Source organism: Hemitrygon akajei, chromosome 6 (assembly GCF_048418815.1).
Source record: "Hemitrygon akajei chromosome 6, sHemAka1.3, whole genome shotgun sequence".
Classification (NCBI taxonomy): Eukaryota; Metazoa; Chordata; class Chondrichthyes; order Myliobatiformes; family Dasyatidae; genus Hemitrygon; species Hemitrygon akajei.
Genome location: NC_133129.1, coordinates 178925848 through 178948905, shown reverse-complemented (window position 1 = coordinate 178948905; position 23058 = coordinate 178925848). Strand labels below are relative to the sequence as shown.

The window sequence follows — 23058 nt, the reverse complement described above, 5'->3', positions numbered from 1 at the left end:
GCCTCCAATCTCCATTCCCTGGCCTGGGGAGGTTCTGGACAATAGAATGGGTAGATTAGTTCAAACTGATAATTTCACTGTATGTTATATCACAGCCGGTGTGATATACCAGTGCCCTTGGTTGGGTTGAATTGTTCTCCGATCTTGGCAAACCATTTGCAAACATTTCATTACTTTATGAGGAGGCACCATCAGTGTGCTGTTCATTTGTGGTGTGTCCTCTGAATGCTTGGCCTTTACATACTTATCAAACAGCTGATTGGTAGTTGCTATGGAAACTCAATTGTGACATGGAGAGGGAGGTCTCAAAGCTGATTGGTTGCATGGCAAACTCTATGAGTCATGGTCTGGAATTTTGCCCGCTTTGGCTTATTAATAGGACTGAGGCCTACATGTCTTAACAGACAGGAGAAAATCTGCAGATGCTGGAAATCCGAGCAACACACACAAAATGCTGGAGGAACTCGGCAGGCCAGGCAGCATCTATGGAAAAGAGTACAGTCGACATTTTGGGCCGAAAAGTTGACTGTACTTTTTTTTTCCATAGATACTGCCTGGCCTGCTGATTTCCTCTTACCATTTTCTGTGTGTATGTCAGTTAGCAGAATTGTTTGCAGAAAACCAAGCTTCTAGGAAATCTCTTGTGTGGTGCGTGTTTGCTTGTGCCACGTCCTTCACTGATGTCCATGGTGTGAGCAAACACGCGGCATTCAAGAGAAGATACTCTAGGGGCAGTTGTTGCCGTGCTTCCAGCACCACCATAGCATGCCCACAACTTACTAACTCTAACCCATTGGTATTTGGACTGTGGGAGGAAATCACCCAGAGGAAACAGTCATGGGGAGAATGTATGATCTCCATACAGACAGCAGTGGGAATTGAATCCCAATTGCTGTCGCTGTAAAGTGTTACGCTAATTGCTCTGCTGATATGACACCCATTCACACTGTTGAATGAGAAGATCCAATTTTCACTGATGAGGCCCGTTTCTAATATCCTGTAAGGTAGTAGTGAGCTTATGGTGGAAACGTTACAGTCCTTCTGGTAAAGAGACACCTGCAGTGCTGTTCAGGAGATTTTAGATTCAGACCCGATGACGGTAACGAACATTGATCAAGCTAAATTTCAAGTTTAATTGTCGAAGGTTCAAAGGTTCATTATCAAAGTACAGTCGGCCCTCCTTATCCGCGGATTCAACCAACCGCGGATCGGGAAAACCCAGAAGTTCTCTCTTCAGCTCGTTGTTTGAGCATGTACAGACTTTTTTCTTGTCATTATTCCCTAAACAAAACAGTATAACAACTATTTACATTGCATTTACATTGTATTAGGTATTAGAAGTAATCTAGAAATGACTTAAAAGTACAGGCAATCCCCGGGTTATGAATGAGTTCAGTTCCTGAGTCCGTCTTTAAGTCGGATTTGAAGTCGGAACAGGTACATCCGGTATTATTTAGACAACACACAAAATGCTGGTGGAACACAGCAGGCCAGGCAGCATCTATAAGGAGAAGCGCTGTCAATGTTTCGGGCCGAGACCCTTCGTCAGGACTAACTGAAAGGAGAGATACTAAGAGATTTGAAAGTAGTGGGGGGAGCGGGAAATGCGAAATGATAGGAGAAGACTGGAAGGGGTGGGATGAAGCTAAGAGCTGGAAAGGTGATTGGCAAAAGTGATACAGAGCTGGAGAAGGGAAAGGATCAAGGGACGGGAGGCCTCGGGAAAAAGAAAGGGGGAGGGGGGGAGCACCAGAGGGAGATGGAGAACAGGCAGAGTGATGGGCAGAGAGAGAGAGAAAAAAACAAATAACTAAATATGTCAGGGATGGGGTAAGAAGGGGAGGAGGGGGATTAATGAAAGTTAGAGAAGTCAATATTCATGCCATCAGGTTGGAGGCTACCCAGCCGGTATATAAGGTGTTGTTCCTCCAACCCGAGTGTGGCTTCATCTTGACATGTGAGGAGGGCATGGATAGACATATCAGAATGGGAATGGGGCGTGGAATTAAAATGTGTGGCCACTGGGAGATCCTGCTTTCTCTGGCAGACAGAGCGTAGGTGTTCAGCGAAATGGTCTCCCAGTCTGCGTCGGGTCTCACCAATATATAAAAGGCCACACCGGGAGCACCGGACGCAGTATACCACACCAGCCGACTCACAGGTGAAGTGTCGCCTCACCTGGAAGGACTGTCTGGGGCCCTGAATGGTGGTGAGGGAGGAAGTGTAAGGGCAGGTGTAGCACTTGTTCTGTTTACAAGGATAAGTGCCAAGAGGGAGATTGATGGGAAGGGATGGGGGGGACAAGTGGACAAGGGAGTCGCGTGGGGAGCGATCCCTGCGGAAAGCAGAAAGGGGGGGGAGGGAAAGATGTACTTGGTAGTGGGATCCTGTTGGAGGTGGCGGAAGTTATGGAGAATTATACGTTGGACCTGGAGGCCGGTGGGGTGGTAGGTGAGGACAAGGGGAACCCTATCCCGAGTGGGGTGGCGGGCAGATGGGGTGAGGGCAGATGTGCGGGAAATGGGAGAGATGCGTTTGAGAGCAGAGTTGATGGTGGAAGAAGGGAAGCCCCTTTGTTTAAAAAAGGAAGACATCTCCTTTGTTCTGGAATGAAAAGCCTCATCCTGAGAGCAGATGCGGCGGAGACGGAGGAATTGTGAGAAGGGGATAGCATTTTTGCAAGAGACCGGGTGGGAAGAGGAATAGTCCAGGTAGCTGTGGGAGTCTGTAGGCTTATAGTAGATATCAGTAGATAAGCCATCTCCAGGGATGGAGACAGAAAGATCAAAAAAGGGGAGGGAGGTGTCGGAAATGGACCAGGTAAATTTGAAGGGAGGGTGAAAGTTGGAGGCAAAGTCAATGAAGTCAACGAGCTCAGCATGCGTGCAGGAGGCAGCGCCAATGCAGTCGTTGATGTAGCGAAGGAAAAGAGGGGGACGGATACCTGTATAGACTTGGAACATGGACTGTTCTACAAAGCCAACAAAAAGGCATAACTGGGACCCATGCGGGTGCCCATGGCTACACCTTTGGTTTGGAGGTATTATTTAGCGTCAGTTAGTCAAACATTTTTCTTAGTATATAGTGTATATTTTACCTTTCTATGCATATAAAACACTTAAGAAACATACATATTTCAATAATTAAACCACTGCGTTGTTTAGTAATAATCGTAGTTTTCATCGGGGCAGGGCCTTTCTCACTTTATCAATTAAAATTGTTCGGATCGTTGACCGACTATAGCCTAACGCTTTTCCAATGACTGATGGCGTTTCACCTCTTTCCAATCGCTTTATTACTTCCACCTTGTTTTCAATCGTGATCGTGATTATTTTCGTGAACAGAAACACTGAAGATTCAGAGCTGCACCGCCGGGTCCTAATGTCCACTGCACTGAGACATGTTAACTAAAGTCCGGGGTTCCGCTGGGTCCTAAAGACCACTGCACTGAGACTGGTGAAATAAGGGACTTGAGCATCCGTGTTTTTTGGTATCCGCAAGGGGGTCTCGGAACCAATCCCCCATGGATAAGGAGGACCGACTGTATACAACTCGAAATTCTTCAATTCTCCTGGAGCCATGAAGCCAAGAAAGAAAGGCTGCACGACCATCATACCCCAAATCCCTCCTCCTGCACAAAAAACAAGCAAAACGGATCGAGCACGTCGACTCCCAAATTCATTCAACCATGCACACGTATAGAGCTGAACAAAATATCGTTCCTCCAAAGCTAAGTTGCAAAACACAGTACATACTGTCATATGCAGCACATATAGTTACCATAGTAGATACTGTCAGAAAATAATATTAGCACAAGTCCCTGAGCGGCAGGCTCGAAGATTGATTGTGCATGGGATGTTGTTCTGGAGCCACATTTCTGCAAGAACAAGCATGCAACAAGCTAGATCGCCTACATCTGCAGCTGGCCTATCATCTCATGCTGGGTCAGCTGCAGATGAAGGCAGTCCAGCTTTTCTTCCTGGGAGCAATGTATTTCTGTTTAGAATTGAACTCTGAAATGTTCACCAAACAATCATAATGTTGCTTGTGTTTTTCAGGAAGATTGTAGAGCGAATTGATGATGATAAGGATAATTATGTGACCTTGGAGGAGCTGAAGGCATGGATTATACGGGTGCAGAAACGATATATTTATGAAAATGTAGCCAAAGTATGGCGGGACTATGACCTTAACAAAGACAACAAAATTTCCTGGGAAGAATACAAACAAGCAACATATGGCTATTACCTTGGTATGTCCAACCTTCTTCAACTTATGCATCTGTTAATCTAATGTCTGTGTGAAATGGGTAAATATTCAGGCTCATAATACCCAGTGCATTGAGAGGAGGAGATACTGGGGTTGGAATGCTTGTGAGCCTGGAGAGAGAAACCCAGTGACTGGGAATTAAAATCTCGCCGAACCCAAGTGGGAATTTTGGAGTCAGCCACGGGCATCACTTTTTTATTTAAAGAGATGCAGCATGGTTACTGGCTGTTTTAGCACTGTGAGCCTGCACTGCACGATTGCACTATGTGACTAATTAACGTACAAAAATGCACGTCTTTGGAATGTGGGAGGAAACTGGAGCACCCAGAGGAAACCCATGGGGGGAAAATGTGGAAACTCCTTACAGACAGCAGCAGGAGCTGAAACTGGGTCACTGGCGCTGTAATAGTGTTACACTAACCACTACACCACCATGCTGCCTTTTATTTGGGGGGAAAAAGAATCCATGCGATAATTAGAGTTTGGGGTGATGAATAACAGGCAGCTCGATCTGATATTACAAGTCTTGCAGGGAGGGACATTTATGAATCTCTTAGATGGGCACGTGGATGATAGGAAAATGGAGGGCTATGTGGGAGGGAAAGGGCTAGTTTGACCTTCAAGAAGGTCAGAGGTCAGCACAACATTGTGGGCCGAAGGGCCTGTACCGTGCTATGATGTTCTATGAATGGAATGAAAGGCTTTCACAGAGGCTGGAACACACTACCTAAGGAAGTGGGCAAGAGAGATAGACTCTCACAACACGGTAGTGTAGTGGTTAGCACAACGCTTTACAGTACAGGCAACTTGGGTTCAATTCCCACCGCTGTCTGTAACCGCGTGGATTTCCTCCGGGTGTTCTGGTTTCCTCCCACTGTCCAAAGGTGTACTGGTTGGTAGGTTAATTGGTCATTGCTAGTTGTCCTGTGATTAGGCTCGGATTAAATTGCGGGATTCCTCAGCAGTGGAAGGCTGACTACGTGCTGTATCTCAACAAATAAACAACAAACACTAAACAAGCACTACAACTTGACAAAAACCATACTAGGGATTTAAATCTGGGTCACTGAGATTTGTTTAAATAGTGGAGTAGTTGGCATGGACACAGAGATCTCAAAGGCCTGTTCCTGCACTGTATAACTGTGACTTGCATTATCCTGCATTTATCCCCATGCAGCAGGTGAGGTCGTCAGAAGAAACAAGATTAAAATCCTAATCATTTGGATCTCACACTTTGGGAATACATTGGGTGATCCTTTATTGCATTTGAGACCATAGGCTACATGAGCAGAACTAGGCCATTTGGCCCATCGAGTCTGCTCTTCCATTTCATCATGGCTGATCCAATTTTCCTCTCAGCCTGAATCTCCTGCCTCCTTCCTGTATCCCCTCATGTCCCAACCGATCAAGAATCTATCAACCTCTGCCTTAAATATACATACAGTGGCATGCAAAAGTTTGGGCACCCCTGGTCAAAATTTCTGTTACTGTGAATAGTTAAGTGATTAGAAGATGAGCTGATCTCCAAAAGTCATAAAGTTAAAGATGAAACATTCTTTTCAACATTTTAAGCAAGATTAGTGTATTATTTTTGTTTTGTACAATTGTAGAATGGGGTAAAAAAGGAAAGGAGCACTGTGCAAAAGTTTGGGCACCCCAAGAGATTTGAGCTCTCAGATAACTTTTACCAAGGTCTCAGACCTTAATTAGCTTGTTAGGGCTATGGCTTGTTCATAGTCATCATTAGGAAGGGCCAGGTGATGCAAATTTCAAAGCTTTATAAATACCCTGACTCCTCAAACCTTGTCCCAACAATCAGCAGCCATGGGCTCCTCTAAGCAGCTGCCTAGCACTCTGAAAATTAAAATAAATGATGCCCACAAAGCAGGAGAAGGCTATAAGAAGATAGCAAAGCATTTTCAGGTAGCCGTTTCCTCAGTTCGTAATGCGATTAAGAAATGGCAGTTAACAGGAACGGTGGAGGTCAAGTTAAGGTCTGGAAGACCAAGAAAACTTTCCTAGAGAACTGCTCGTAGGATTGCTAGAAAGGCAAATCAAAATCCCCGTTTGACTGCAAAAGACCTTCAGGAAGATTTAGCAGACTCTGGAGTGGTGGTGTACTGTTCTACTGTGCAGCGACACCTACACAAATATGACCTTCATGGAAGAGTCATCAAAAGAAAACCTTTCCTGAATCCTCACCACAAAATTCAGCATCAGAAGTTTGCAAAGGAACAATGCCCAATGCCATTAGGCTTTACAATTCTACCGCCAGGACTTAAGAACTTTTTAAAAGCTATTATTAATGCTTTTTGAGATAGTGATTTAGATGCATATCATATTTTTTTACTGAGTTAAGTATTGTATGTAATTAGTTTTGCTACAACAAGTGTATGGGACATTGGAAAAAAGTTGAATTTCCCCATGGGGATGAATAAAGTATCTATCTATCTATCTATCTATCTATCTATCTATCTAAGCAAGCCTGATGCATTTTGGAAACAAGTTCTGTGGACTGATGAAGTTAAAATAGAACTTTTTGGCTGCATTGAGCAAAGGTATGTTTGGAGAAAAAATGATGCAGAATTTCATGAAAAGAACACCTCTCCAACTGTTAAGCACGGGGTGGATCGATCATGCTTTGGGCTTGTGTTGCAGCCAGTGGCACGGGGAACATTTCACTGATAGAGGGAAGAATGAATTCAATTAAATACCAGCAAATTCTGGAAGCAAACATCACACCATCTGGGGAAAAAAAAGCTGAAGATGAAAAGAGGATGACTTCTACAACAGGATAATGATCCTAAACACACCTCAAAATCCACAATGGACTATCTCCATTGTGCTCCACAATGGCAAGCTGAAGGATTTGCCATATCCCTCACAGTCCCCCGACCTAAACATCATCGAAAATCTGTGGATAGACCTCAAAAGAGCAGTGCATGCAAGACGGCCCAAGAATCTCACAGAACTCGAAGCCTTTTGCAAGGAAGAATGGGCAAAAATCCCCCAAACAAGAATTGAAAGACTCTTAGCTGGCTGTAGAAAGCATTTACAAGCTGTGATACTTGTCAAAGGGAGTGTTACTAAGTACTGACCATGCAGGTGCCCAAACTTTTGCTTCGGGCCCTTTTCCTTTTTTGTTATTTTGAAACTGTAAAAGAAGGAAATAAAAAAGTAATCTTGCTTAAAATATTAAATGTGTCATTTTTAACTTTATGCCTTTTGGAAATCAGGTAATCTTTTATTTGCTCAGCTATTCACAGTAACAGAAATTTTGACCAGGGGTGCCCAAACTTCTGTAATTACCGCTGTAATTACTTGGCCCTCACAGCTGCTTGTGGCAAAGATTTCCACAGATTCAGCACTCTCTGGCTAAAGAAATTCCTCCTTATCGTCTTCATTTCCTCTAATGTAGTTGTTTTCTTGGCTATGGAGTCAAGATCTTTGGGCAATATCTGAGATGCCATTTCACCAGAAGCCTGTTTAATTATAATAATATTTATAGAGCACTTTTCATACAGATGATGTAGTTCAAAGTGCTTTGCAAACGGATAAAGTGCAAGCATGAAAATAAAAGAAAATGATGTTAGTGAAAAGCAAAGTTAAATAAATAGGTTTTGATCTGGTGTTTAAAAGTGTCAACTGAGGCTGCATCCCTTATCGTTTTAGATTTTGAGTTCCACAGTTTAGGAGCGTAGTTCAAAAAAAGCTGACCTGTCAATAATCTTTTGAGGGAGTTGTTTAAGTTTAAGAGACCAGCGGAAGAAGACCTGGGAGCTCGAGTAGGATTATAAAGTCTGTGTTGTACTCTGGTCCCAGACCATGGAGAGCTTCAAAAAGAAGTAAGAATACTTTAAGATTAATTCTGTGCTGTAGGAAGCCAATGCAGAGTAGCTAGTATGGGAGTGATATGTCCCCTCATCCTGGTTCTCATTAAAAGTCCAGCAGTGGCGTTCTGAATGAGCTGAAGTTTGTCAAACGATTGCTTTCACAGGCCAGTAAAAAGTACATTTCAGTAGTCTAATCTATTCGATATAAAAGCGTGAATTAGTTTTTCAGCATCATTACGTGACATCAGACTCAAATTGCTTGCTTTAAGGACCAATGCCCGATTTGCTGTCTACTTGCTTGCTGAAACTTCAGCAAGGATGAAGAAGTCCAGCACCTTTCAACCTTCAATATACTCTGCCTTTCTATTTTGTTTTAACCAGAGTGAGTGATATTGCGAAGAGGAACGTGTCCAATTAGATAATAGTGCGCAGATTTTAATCAGCCCGTTTTTAAAGCTGTATTTAGTTATTGTTGGGCTGGGTGTTTGTGAGGACAGTTCTGTTCATTCACAGAATCTCTTTGCATGTGGCTTAATGAATGCAAAGGAACATCCATTTCTGTCACGTACTATTGCTGAGAAACTGATTCATGCCTTTATGTGGAATTGACCAGATTGTTGCAGTTAACTTTTTACTGGCCTTCCAAAGCAATCTATTGACAAACTTCAACTCCTACAGAATGCCACTACTGGATTTTTTAAGCTGAAACCAGGACGAGGGAACACATCACTCCTGTACTGTCTGCTTTTGTCGTACAGGGTTTTTTTTCATTGATTCTATTGTGTTTCTGTGAATGCCCATAAGAAACTGAAACTCTGGGAAGGATATGGTGATGTATGTGTACTTCGGTAATAAAATTGCTTTGAACTTTGACCTATGTGAGTGTGCAAGAACCCTTGACCATATTTCAGAGGAGGAAAGGAAAGCTTATCTAAAATCTTCTGTGTTCATTATCCCTTGCTCTGGGCCTGGATAATGTTTATATTCGTTCCAAAGATTAGCTGACTATTGTTTATTGGAGGATTCTGTGCATAAAAAGGTTGTAAAGAAAGTTTTTGGTGCATTGGTCTTCATAAATCAGGGCAATTGAGTACAGGAGTTGGGGTGTTATGCTGAAGTTGTACAAGACTGAATCAGGAGTACTGTGTACAGCTCTGGTCACCTACCTACAGGACAGATATCAATAAGATTGAAAGAGTACAGAGAAAATTGGTATGGCTGTTGCAGGGAGTTAAGGACCTCAGTTGTAGGGAAAGGTTAAATAGGTTAGGACTTTATTCCCTGGAATGTCGGGGAATGACGGGAGATTTGATAGAGGTGTAGTATACAGAATTATGAAGGTATAGAGTGGGTGCATGCTGGCTTTTCCCCTTAGTGTGAGTGAGATGAAAGCTAGAGGTCTTAGCTTTAGGGTTAAAGATGATGTATTTAGAGGGTATCTGAAGAGGATCATCTTCACTCAGAGGATGATATAAGTGTGGAACAAGCTGCCAAAGGAGGTAGTGGAGGGGGGTGCTTTCATAACATTTAAGAGATGTTTGTATGGATGTGTGTATGAGATTTATAGAGGGATATGGCCCCGGTGCAGGTAGACGAGCCAAGTGCTGTGGTGCTTTATGACTCTGTGACTACATTACTGACAAATGGGTGCCACAATTCCTACATTACAATGAGTAAACTTTAAAGAAACTTAATTCTTCAAACCTAAATCTTTCTTCCTCCAAGTTCAAGTTTATTCTCATTCAGCCATGCGCATAGGTACAACCAAAGGAAAGAACGTTCCTGTGGGGCCACACACTGTGCAAAACACAGTACTAGCAGTCACACACAGCAAATAGCACATACTATTATGTTAACAGTAAAACACACTATTACAAAAATAATTTAAAAATAATAATATAGCCCAAATCCCTGAGTGTCCTGGCCTGTAGATGGATGGTGCATGGGTGTTGTCCTGGAGCTATGTTTCTGCAAGAACAGCCCACAGTAGCTCCTCATCTCGCACAAGTGCAGCCACAGACGAATGCAATCCAGCTTGTCTTCCCAGGAGTGAACGCTGGGGGGCAGCACTGATTGGAGGGGAGACTCCATTGTGTAGTAGGATGACATTGGGTGCGGTGTGGCTGACGGATAACACTCTGTAACAGGACCTGCCCTTTTGTAAACCACAGAGAACCCTGATGAGTTTCCGGATACTGCTGATCAGTTCAGTTTCAAGAAGATGTTACCCCGGGATGAGCGGCGATTCAAGGCGGCTGACCTGGATCGAGACCTGGTGGCTACCAGGGAGGAGTTCACAGCTTTTCTGCACCCAGAAGAGTTTGATCACATGAAAGAAATTGTTGTTTTCGTAAGTACCGGCCTCTCCTTGCAGCTCCTCGATCTGTGTAGAACTACGATCTCTCCTCACGAGAGAAGGCCACTTGGCCCCTCATTACCCTGGCAACTCTTTGAAAGCAAAATAAGTTAAGAATTTTTTTTCAATGTTAGATGCACCGTCTGCAAAGGATGTGTGTCTCCTTCCACTCTCCCCACCCTTGCCACCCTCCTCCCTCTGTCCCTACCCCCATCAGGAGTGGTGGTGGTTTGACAGGGTAGTGGCATTTAGACAGGTTGTGAATAGAGAGGTGTGATAATAATAAATAACAAAGCAATAAATATCAAAACCATCAGAGGAAGAGTACTTGAAAGTGAGTCCATATATTGTGGGAATATTTCAGTGATGGGGCAAGTGAAGTTGAGTGAAGTTATCCATCCTGGTTCAGGAGCTTGATGGTTGAGTGGTAGTAACTGTTCCTGAACTTGGTGGTGTGAGTCCTGAGGCTGATGTACCACTTTCCTGATGTCCACGATGAGAAGAGGGGATGTCTTGGATGGTGGGGTCCCTGATGCTGGATGCTGCTTTCCTGTGAATGTGCTCAGTGGTGGGAAGGGCTTTTACCTGTGATGGACTGGGCTGTATCCACTACTTTTTGTAGGATTTTCCATTCAATGATATTGCTGTTTCCATACCAGGGTGTGATGCAGCCAGTCAATATACTTAGTCTATAGAAGTTTGTCAAAGTTTCAGATGTCATGTTGAATGTTTGCAAACCCCTAAGGAAGTAGAGGCACTGCTGTACTTTATAATTGGCTGGAGCGCAAATCCAACGGCTACGTTTATTTGGGATTTTGATGCGGTAGATGTTTCTGGTCAGCACAGGTAACCATCAGTAAGATTGATCATGATTGGTTTGGATGGCAGAGCCAGCTGAGGGTCTGCTCTTGGTCTTGCTCCTGTCTGTCAGGCCTTGATGGCCGGATTGTGCAGACAGTCTCTGGGCATCAGTGTTGGTACCAGTATCCAGTTGTTCCCTGTTGCTGCTGGGATCCTTCTTCATTGTGGTGCCCAGCAAAGGACATGGGGTGAAAGACATTAGCCTTTGCTCTGTGCAGTGAGACAGTAGTGTGTGTACAAGCACAGAACTTTGTGCACAGTCCTGACCATCATTTGACCCTTAGCAGAACTGAAATACCTAATCTGGTTGTGACCATGTTGCTGTTTTGGAGTTTGTAAGTGATGTTGGATTAGGGTGTTGAGTCCTAATGAAGGGTCTCAGTCCGAAGCCTCGATTGTTTATTCCTCTCCATAGATGCTGTCCGATTTTCTGTGAGTTGCTCTGGATTGTAAGCAAGTACCGAATCTCTTGTGTTTCGGGTATAGGATTGTTATTTTTCTTTTGTAGTTTAACTTTCTATGCTTGCTTGTAATTGATATAGTCACATATAATGGAATTGTTCAGTAAATTTTCTAGAAATTGTAGTTCAGCTGATTTTGTATTTTTCTAGAAGCTTTTCAGTTTTCTACAGCTGATATCACCATTTGAACTTGGCTATTGTAGGTGACTAAACTCTTCTCAGACTTACTGCTGGGTACAGGTATCGATTTTAACTAAAGTTTTAATGACAAACTCTGCTATCTTCATCAGGTTTGATGCCAAGGTATGTCTAGTCCAGTGGTATATATACCCCTGTTTTCTGTCCCTCCTGTTGGGTTAGTCCTCATCCAATCAGGTTCCTGCTGTCCCACCTGTTTACAATCGAATTCTAGTTCTTGCGCAGAGCAAGACTCTTTGTTTTCTCTTGTTTTATTTCAATGGCTTCTTTCACCAGGCGGTCCCAAAAGCCATTGGCATGGCACAGTAGTTTTGTGCCATCGAAGTCAATGCTATGGCCATTGCGAATGCGGATTTCTCCGGATAACCCACATGGATGCATCTCCTGTCTTCCTTGATGCGGATTTCCACCATGCGTCGAGTCTGGCCGATATACACTGTTCTGAATTCATGGGGAATCCTGTAAACACCAGCTACCTTGAGCCCCAGATGATCTTTGACCTGCACAAGCTGTGATTTGAGCTTCCTTACGGGTTTGTGGATGGTATTAATCCTGATCCTTCCAGAAACTGGAAATACAGGGAAGATGGGCAGTCGCAATGCCTAGGATTCCCTGTGAATGCGGAGCAGTGTATATCGGCCAGACGGGGCCAAATGGTCTAATTCTGCTCCTATATCTTATGTCTTTTGCTTAGGAGACTGAGGGGTGATCTTATGGAGGTGTGTTACATCCTGACAGACGTAGGGTAAATGCACAGTGTGCTTTTTCTAGGTTTGGGGAATCAAGAACTAGAGGGCATAGGCTTAAGGTGAGAGGGGAGAGATTGAAAGGGGACCTGAGGGGGGAGCTTTTTTTACGCAGAGGGTGGCGGTTATATGGAACGAACAGCTAGAGGATGTAGTTAAAGTACAATGACAACTCTTTTTTAAAAAAAAAAATAGTTGGATGAGTATGTGCATAGAAAAGATTTGGAATGATATGGGCCAAATGCAGGCACTTAAAAGTAGCTTGGAAGGGTCAATATGGATGAATTAGGCCAAAGGGCCTGTTTATATGCTATATGACTATGAATCCATGCCAACTTACAGAGCAATCAAAGTTAAGATTGTTTTTATTTCTAGGAAACGCTTGAAGACATTGATAAGAATGAAGATGGATTTGTGGATGAAGATGAGTACATTGGTAAGGATTAATGGTTCTGTGACCCATTATCATTATCAAAGTTATTGGAAAAAAAAACTTTCTGGGATTATTTCCCAATGAAACTATAACCACAAAGTACCTCCATGAGTGGGTATCATAACCTGTGCCATAGGCAGCAGTGTCCCTTCTGTAAGGGCAAGATAGCAAACTCGAGGATTGAGAACTTAAAAAGTTGATTTTTGCATCTGTGTAACCTGAAGCCTGAGGTTGAGGAGGAGAGATGAGCAGTGGGGAGAAGAGGAGGGCTTGACAGAGTGTTTTGCCACTTTTTGACTGAGGAAGTGGAAGTGAGGTTCAAAAGGGAGCATTTGCTTATGGAAAAGAGCAGAGGAGTGGCATTAAGAGTTTAGCTTTATTGATCAAGTGTACATCGAAGCATACAGTGACGTGCATCATTTGCATCAAATCAAATCAGCAAGGGATGTGCTGGGCAGCTTGTAAGCGTGGCCACACTTCCAGCTGTAACATAGTTTGTCCACAATTCGCTAGCCCTAACTGTTTGTCTTTGGAATGTGGGAGGAAACTGGAGCATCTGGAGGAAACCCCATAGGGTCATGGGGAGAACGTACAAATCCCTTACAATGGGGGGGATCCCGATCACATTACTGGTGCTGTAAAGTGTTGTACTAACTGTTGTTCCCTCAGTGATTGTAAGAAGGTGAAGGAAATCAATCGGGCTGACGGTAAAACCAGGAAACCTAACAATGGGGAGGAACCTGGCACTACTGCCTGTCTTCCCTATACTTCCACGGTTTCTGGAAGGAGTACCATGATCCTGAAGAAATACCAGATTAATACCATCCACAAAACCGTAAGGAAGCTCAGATCACAGCTCATGTGGGTCAAAGGTGACCTGGGACTTGGGACAGCTGGCGTTTACAGGATTCCCTGTGAATGGAGCGCAGCGTACATCGGCCAGATGGGCTGAACAGTGGAAACCCGCATCAAGGAGCATCTGTTTGGGATACCCGGAGAAATCGGCAGTAACAAAACATTGCATTCACAATGTTCACAGGATTGACTTGGAATCAAAACTTCCGTGCTGCGCCAATGGCCTTTGGGACCGCATAGAGAAGGAAGCCATTGAAATAAAACTAGAGAAAAAGAATTTTAACAAAGATGAAGGTCTCACTCTAAGTAAGAACTGGAATTTGATTGCAAACAAGGTGGGACAGAGGAAACCTGATTGGATGAGGACTAACCAATCAGGAGGGATGGATGCCAGGGCTTATAAATACCACTGGACTGGATGTGCTGGGCATTATCCCTGAGGAAGATGGCAGAGTTTGTCATCGAGACGTCGGTTAAAATCATTACCTGTACCTGGCTGGAAGCCTGAGAAGAATTTGTTAGTTAGCAGGTTAATTGGTTCAGTACAGCATTGTGGGGAAACTATGCTCAGTTCCTGTACTGTTCTGTGTTCTCTTGCAGCTGATATGTATACAAAAGATGAAGGTGCAGCCGAGCCCGAATGGGTGAAGACCGAGCGGGAGCAGTTTTCTGATTTCCGTGACTTGAACAAGGATGGGAAGATGGACAAGGCTGAAATCCGACACTGGATCCTTCCAGAAGATTATGACCACGCCCAGGCTGAAGCCAGGCATCTGGTCTACGAGTCCGACAAAAATAAGGTAAGTGTGGGGTACGTCCTTTAAACACCAGATAGATGACTCTCAAACTTGAAGAAGGTCATCTGTCCCACCATGCTTGTTTGTGCTGGCTCTTTGATGAAGCTGTTCTTCAGTGGTCCTTATTTGGACTTGTTCCTTTCATGTCTGTGTATCTAATAAAAGATCTTTTCAACTTTGTTATTGTACCTGCCTCTACAGCTCAATCCATATACCCCTCACCCCATGTGTGAAAAATCTTGCCCTCCAGTCCATTTTAAATGTTTTCCCCCTCACCATAGTTTTAGACTCCCCTACCTTGGGTCTCACGTCAGCCTCAGTCCTCCCAGTCTATCCAGTTTCTCCTTATAAGTCAAGCCCTCCAGTCCTGACAACAACCTTGTGAATCTTTTCTGCACCCTGAGGTGCAAAGGGACTTGGAAACCTTGTGCGGGATTTCCTAAATGTTATCTTGCAGGTTAAGACTGTGGTGAGGACTGAAATATAAAAGCAAGGATGCAATGTGGAAACTTTATAAAGCACCAGTGAGGCCTCACCTGGAGTACTGTGAGCAGAAAAAAAATTCAGAATGTACATTGTATACATTTCTCTGACATTAAATATACCCATTGAACCTATTGAGTTTTGGCCCATTTATCTTCGAAACGATCTGTTGACATTCAAGAGGGGGGTCAAAGGAGGTTCACAAAATATTCCAGGATTGAATGGCTTGTCATATGAAGAGCATCTGATGGCTTTGAGCCTGTATTCAATAGAATTCAGAAGAATGAGGGGTGACTTCATTGAAACGTATTGAATGGTGAAAGGCCTTGATGGAGTGGATGTTTCCTGTGGTGTGAGAGTCTAAGATCAGAGGACACAGCCTCAGAATAGAGGTTCTTCTTTTTAGAACAGAGGTGAAGAGCAATTTCTTTAGCCAGAGAGTGGTGAATCTGTGGAATTCTTTGCATCAGATAGCTGTGGAGGCCAAGTCTTTATGTATATTTAAGACAGAGGTTGATGGATCAGGGCATGAAGGGATACAGGGAGAAGGCAGGAGATTGGGGTTGAGAGATCAGCTATGATGAAATGGAGCAGGCTCGATGGGCACAATGGCCTAATTCAGCTCCTATATTCTTATGTGTGTCTCTTCTACAGCCCAGCCCAATCCAATACTACCTTACCAGGCTAACCTGTCAGAGGATGTGAGATCCCACGGATTTCAGTGGGGATTGTCAGTCGAAGAATCAAAAGACAAAGAGACAGAAGATAATTTACTTGTAATACATGAGAGATTCTGCAGACGCTGAGAATTCAGAGCAACATGCACAATATGCTGGAGGAACTCAGCAGGTTAGGCAATATCAATGGAGCAGATACATCAGCTGTTTATTCATCTCTATAGATGCTGAGTTCTTCCAGCATATTGTGTTGCTCTAAATGACTTAGAAGTTCAAAGTAAATTTATTATCAAAGTACATTTATGTCACCATATACAACCCTGAGATTCATTTCCTTGTGGGCATACTCAATAAATCTCATAATCATAATAATATCCATGAAAGGCCACACCATTTGGGCAAACAATCAGCGTGCAGAAGACAACAAACTGCAAAACATAAAGAAAGAAATAATAATAAAAATAAATGAGAAAGCAACAAATATCGAGATAATGAGACAAAGAGTCCTTGAAAGTGAGCCCATAAGTTGTGGAGACGTTTCAATGATGAGGCAAGTGAAGCTGAGTAAAGTTGTCCCCTTTGGTTCAAGAGCCTGAATGTTGAGGGTTAATAACTGTTCCTGAGCCTGGTGGTGTGAGTCCTGAGGCTCCTGTACTTTCTTCCTGATGGCAGCAGCGAGAAGAGAGCCTGGCTGGGTGGTGGGAGTCCCTGTTGATGGATGCTGCTTTCCCGAGACGTTGATCTGTGTAGCCGTGCTCAGTGATGGGGAGGGCTTTACCTATGACAGACAAGGCTATTTTGCTTTAGTTTGATATGCTTAATTATTTATCTGTATTTTGTAGTTTTATTTTTCAAGAATGAGAATGTTTGAAAAACTGTGCTTCAATTTTAATGATTTTCTAAATGACCTGGACTGCTACGATGGTGATTACACTTCAACAATTTTTTACTGATACCATGAATGTCCTAAGCTTGAAAGTCCTTGTAGCAAGTCATACACTCTTTTTTTAAAAAAAAAAGAAATCAATCTTCTTAAACAAAAGTCTTGACTTTTTTTTGTTTATCCTGAAACAAAATAGGACAAAAGATTATCGAAGCAGGAAATTCTGGACAACTGGAATATGTTTGTCGGCAGCCAGGCCACCAACTATGGAGAAGACCTGACTCGAAATCACAGTGAGTTGTGAGGCCAGCCAGAAGAAATAATGCTGGATGATTCACCTCCACTTGGAAGTTCAGAGACGTCTCGGTTGAAGATGAAGAAGTGGATTAACAGGCTGCAGCTTCTTGCCGCGTGTTAAATGACTGAAGTTGTCCGTCAGTTCTGCTCTACTAATATAGCCCACTCTTTACCTCATTCACTCATGGGCTACCTTTGCCCAAATACCTGACTGAACTGATGCCAATCAATGTACAAAGACTTTGCAACAGAGTTGTTCAGTTGAGGACATTGGGAACCATTGGACACATCCAGTTTTATTCCCCAAGCAGGAGTTTGGCTGCTTTCTCATTTTTGCTCTGTTACCTTTTGCCATAACGAACAAAACCCTAATAATCACCTATGGAACAGTTAGGAGTTGGTTGTCATGCTTCCAAACTAGATTCTCATCAGTCCTAATTTGGGAGCAGATGGTACAGGAGAATATTTTTTGATTTTCATTTTGTCCTGCCCTTGTGATGCCCACCACCTGGAGGGGCAGGGTTATGTTTCTGTCCAAATTATAAACCACCCGAACTTGGATATGCAGATCACTGCCCTTTGGTCTTCGGATCTAAGTCTCTGTCTGATGTCACCTGCGAGACTTCCTTCACTGGGTGCATTGCAAGTGTGGTTTCTTGGGTTAGTAGGGGAGTCGAAGGTTAAGGGGAGAAGGGGGTTAAGAGGCAAAATAAATCACCATGATTTGATGGTGGAGCAAACTCGATGGGCCTAATTCTGCTCCTATGTCCTATGGTCTTACTGAAGTTGAAGAGGTCCTACCTCCTTTTCAAAGGAAGATACCAGCCCTGTCTGCAATGCCCATGTGCTGAGAATGCATAGAATATAAGACTTCCAATTCATCTTTCCAAATGACACTGTCATTCATCTTACTAGTAAACACACTTGCAATAATTGGACCACTTCTCATTTACAGAGTGCTTTTGTGGCCACTTGCTGTCCATCTGGGCCTTGCCAAAGTGGTCTTATTTTGACGGACGTAGTGGTTCATTTGCAGATTGTTAGCATGACAAGTGGGGGGTGGAGATGACGATGGAAGGAAGGTAATGAGTACAAGCTGGCAGGTGATGGGGGTGGTGTAAGAAGCTGGGAGATGATAGGTGAGACCAGGTGATGGGGGATGATGTAAGAAGCTGGGAGGTGATAGGTGAGACCAGGTGATGGGGGATGATGTAAGAAGCTGGGAGGTGATAGGTGAGACCAGGTGATGGGGGATGATGTAAGAAGCTGGGAGGTGATAGGTGAGACCAGGTGATGGGGGATGATGTAAGAAGCTGGGAGGTGATAGGTGAGACCAGGTGATGGGGGATGATGCAAGAAGCTGGCAGGTGATAAATGGAAGAGGTAAAGGGATGAAGAGGAAGGAATCTGACAGAAGAGGACAGTGGGCCATGAAATAGAACTTTGGATGATCCTGATTTAATGGAGGATGCAACATGAGAGACCTATTACATTAGTTTGAATGGGAATAGTTTGGTCCAGCAACCTAGAGCAGCATCTGGGTAGAGATGGGCCTGATGCAGGTGATAATACTATGGAGGTTGATGTTGGTGGTCTTGGTGATAGGTTCAGATTCATTTATTTATCACATGTACATGGAAAACATTCAGTGAGATGTTTGTGTCAATAACCAGCACAGCTGAAGGATGTGCTTGGGCAGCCCACAAGTGTCGCTACACATTCTGGTGCCAACATAGCGTAGCAACAACGTTCAGCAGGACAACACAGAATGTACCAAGCAAAGAAACAACAACAGCAAAACAAGCACTGTTCCTAATGCACAGACACCCCCTCACCCCCCGCTCCCAGTAGACTCGCGTGGTTGCAAGTATTTTGGGAATTAAATGGAATAGTGAGGTTTCTGGCCAGCCGGGCTGGTGATAAACAATAGGTAAAGCCCCCTTAAGAGGTATCCGCATGCCTAGTCATTATCAGATGAGCAGTGCGACAGGTTTTGGAGAACAATGGGTGGCGGTGGTACTTGTGAGGCAGAACTGGGCACCTTTACCAGCATGTGGGACCTGACATATTTAGATGGTTTGGTTCTTGGCTTGCCCAGATGTCATCTAGGAGGGCATGAACAGAGAAGCTTTGGAATCCCAATCTCTGCTGCAATAGACTGGAGAGATACTGGTGGATCAGGTGAGATGGTACGAGGGGAACTGAGGGGAAACATTTATGTGTGTGTTTATAGGATACATTCAGAGGGCCGGTTTAAGTACATGAGAATTCAAATAGAGAACAGTACAGACCCTTCGGCACATAATGTGCTGACCTATTTCAACCTTCTCTGCGATCAATCTAACCTACACAGCCCATAATACTCTCTTTCTATTTCCATTTCATCTATGTGTCTATCTTAAGTGTTTCTTAAATGTCCCTAATGCAGCTGCCTCTACCACCACCTCCAACAGCGTGTTCCAGGCACCTGCCATTCTATTGTAAATAACTTACCTCTGATATCTCCCCCTAAACGTTCCTCCATTCACTTTAAACAGATTTTCGCTGGAATTGGACATTGCTGCCCTGGCTAAGAGGTTTTCTTAACTCCTTTATCAATGCTTCTCATATTCTTATACACCTTTGTCAAGTTGCTTTTCATGCTCTGTCACTCCAAAGAGAAAAGCCCAAGCTCACTCAACCTTTCCTAATAAGACATATTCTCTGATTTCCTCTGCACCCTCACTAAAGCTTCCACATCCTACCTATAATGAGGTGACTAGAACTGAACACAATTCTCCCAAGTGTGATCTAACCACAGGATCAGTCCATGTATTATGTGGATTCATGTTCGTCATCCATTAAAAGTTATACATACGAAGTATGATCTAATAACTCTGATGGAAATGACAACCTATTAACCTACTCTAAGATCTCCCTCACAGGACCCTTCACAACCTTTCAGGGTGTCTCTTAGCTCTTTATTGTGTGATGGTTGACTGGATCTTGAAGTTAGGATATGGACAGCAAGGCTCTGACTGAGAACTCATTGTGAAGCTGATCAGGTGGAAGAAGACAGTGAAAATATTTTTTGAAAGTGTCAGCTGGAATTGAAACAGTGAATTCTTCGAAAGCCCTTCCATTCACATTTCACTTGGCTAGTTAGAATCCTCAATCTGTCAGCACATAACATTCAGTCAGGCAGACTCAACAACATCATGTGAAAGGATTAGTATTTGAATAGATGGAATATGAAAGGATTTGAGGGAGTGGGCAGGGGTATGAGACCAAAGTAGAGAGCTTCTATCAAAGTGTGGAGGTGAACAAAATGGCTACCTGCCATGTGACTTCTCTGGACTCACTAGAGATTGCAGATGCTGGAATCTGGAGCGAGAAACAAACTGCTGAAGTAATTAGAATTTAAAACAGTACTGGCCCTTTGGCCCATGAAGTTGTGCTGATCTTTTAACTTGCTCTGAGATCAATCTAACCCTTCCCTGCCACATAGCCCTTTTTTTCTTTTATCCATGCGCCTATCTAAGATTCTTAAATGACCCTAATGTTTCTGCCTCTAGCATCAGTGAGATCACACTCTGTTTTTAAAAAATAAACTTGCCTCTGATATTCACTCTGTGCTTTCCTCCAATCACCTTAAAATGATGATGCCTCATATTTAGCCATTTTCACCCTGGGGGGAAAAGTCTCTGGCTGTCCACTCAAATTCTGCCTCTCATCATCATGTACATCTCTAGCAAGTCACTTCTCATTCTCCTTCACTCCAAAGTGAAAAGTCGTAGCTTGCTCAATCTATCCTCAAAAGATATTCTCTCCAATTCAGGCAGCATCCCGGTAAATCCTCTCTACAACCTCTCTAAATCTTCCATATCCTTCCTACAATAGAGCGATCAGAACTGAACACAATATTCCAAGTGTGGCCTTACCAGAGTTTTGTAGATCTGCAACATTAGCTTGCAGCTCTTGAACTTGACCCCCTGACTAATGGAGGCCAGTGCTCCATACACCTAATTGCACAGCAGCTTTGAGAGATCTACAGACATGGACCCCAAGATCCCGCTGTTCCTTCACTCTATGAATCTTGCCATTAACCCTGTATTCTGCTGTCAAATTTGACCTTCCAAACTGAATCACTCCACGCTTGCCTGTGTTGAACTCCATGTGCTATTTCTGAGCCCAGTTCTACATCCTAAGAAACGTCACATTGTAATCCTCGACAAACTTCTACAGTACATATGCCACCACCAAACTTGGTGTCATCTACAAATTCAGTGGTTCAAGTAGCACCTGTGGAGGCAATGGTTGACCTTTCTTGCAATATCGACTATTTCTTTGCTTCCACAGATGTTGATTAGCTTTGCTGAGATCCAGTAGCAGTTTTTGTTTGCTCAATATAACTTCTCTGGCTTTATGTGGAATCGCACAAACACCAAGGTTAATTCATCTTGAGTTATGAATTACTGTCCTAACATTTCAAAGATAATTCATTCAGTTGCCGAACAGAACAAAGCTGAGTTCTTCAACCACAATAGTAGTTTAAAGAATGTAACTTACACGTATGTAATTAAAATACTTTGAGTAAACTGTGTGAAACTTCCATTTTGTCAAAACGCATCCAAACCCCCATTTTGACCACATTAACGAATTTGATACTTACTTAGGCCCTGTTATGTCACTGGCATTGAGGGCAGCAATGAAGGTCCTCCATCTCTGGTGGTGTTCGGGTCTTCCTTCATCAAGTCAGTAGCATCATCTCGGTTTTCGCTACTGTCAGTCATGCAAGTCTCGGGTGGAGACTCAGGAACACCATTGCATTCAGATGTAGAAGGATTCTGTAACAATTTTGTTTTACCTGTCATGGTGGTTAGCCCTGAACTGAACCCTCGAACTTGAAGGACCAGTAGACCCTTTGACCTGTTTGGCATGGGTGACTCTACCAAGAGCCAAGCATGAAGCCCTGACTCCAGCCAACATAGATCCCAGGGTCAACTGAGGCACGCAAGCCTCCAAACCTGAACAAGATTGAGTGATGAGTTTGATAGTTGAGTATTTAATGTATTGCAAGTGGATGAGCTGCATTTGACTAGTTGAGTATCTACCTGCTATTTAACCACTATTGAAGTTTGATAAAGGTTCATAAGATTATGAGAGGCATAGATAGAGTAGATGGGTAATATTTATTTCCAGGGTAGAGATGTCCAATACCACAGGGCATGCATTGAAGATGAGAGGGGGTAGGTTCAAAGGGGACGTGAAGGGTATGTTTTTTTACTCAAAAGCGTGTTGGATGCCTGGAAGGCACTACCTGGTGGAGGCAGATACATTGGAGGCCTTTAAGAGATTATAGATAGGCCCATGAATGTGATGAAAGTTAAGGGTTATGGACGTTGTGTAGGTAGGAGGGGTTTGTTTTGAGGGGGTTTTGATTTACTTGTTAGCTGTTTCAGCACAACATCGTGGGCTGAAGGGCCTGTTCCTGTGCTGAACTGTTCTGTGTTCTATATAGTCAAGACGTAGTGAAAGGAATGGAAGTTGGCAATGATAAAACCTGCTATTAAAGCCACTTGATGTTTTCTTAAGTAGAAGTGCACAATATAAAGCAAGCTGTATTTGAGATTGAGTTCAAGAGAATAATCCTGGGAATGAAGGGGTTAACACGTGAGGAGCAGTTGATGGCTCTGGGTCTGTACTGGCTGGAAATTAGAAGACAGAGGAGGGGGGGATCTCATTGAAGCCTATTGGATATTGAAAGGTCTAGATAGAGCGGGCATGGAGGAGTCTGGGATTAGACAGCAAAGTGCCAGAATCCCTTTAGAACAGAGATGAAGAGGAATTTCCTTAGCCGGATGGTGGTGAATCTGTGGAGGCCAAGTCATTGGGTAAAAGTGGAGGTTGATAAGTTCTTAAGTGTCAAA

At 43.5% G+C, this 23058-nt stretch overlaps 1 protein-coding gene across 1 annotated transcript in view; it reads left to right on the top strand.

Annotated features, from left to right (window-relative positions):
• The window catches only part of rcn1 (reticulocalbin 1, EF-hand calcium binding domain), a 33746-nt gene extending 12020 nt beyond the window's left edge, over positions 1-21726 (top strand). The window contains exons 2-6 of the mRNA XM_073049838.1: positions 4059-4252; positions 10274-10452; positions 13100-13160; positions 14613-14812; positions 17049-21726. Of these exons, the coding sequence (XP_072905939.1) occupies positions 4059-4252; positions 10274-10452; positions 13100-13160; positions 14613-14812; positions 17049-17156 (742 nt within the window). The 3' untranslated portion in view covers positions 17157-21726. The remainder of the gene's footprint in view (positions 1-4058; positions 4253-10273; positions 10453-13099; positions 13161-14612; positions 14813-17048) is intronic.
• The last annotated feature ends 1332 nt before the right edge of the window (positions 21727-23058 follow it).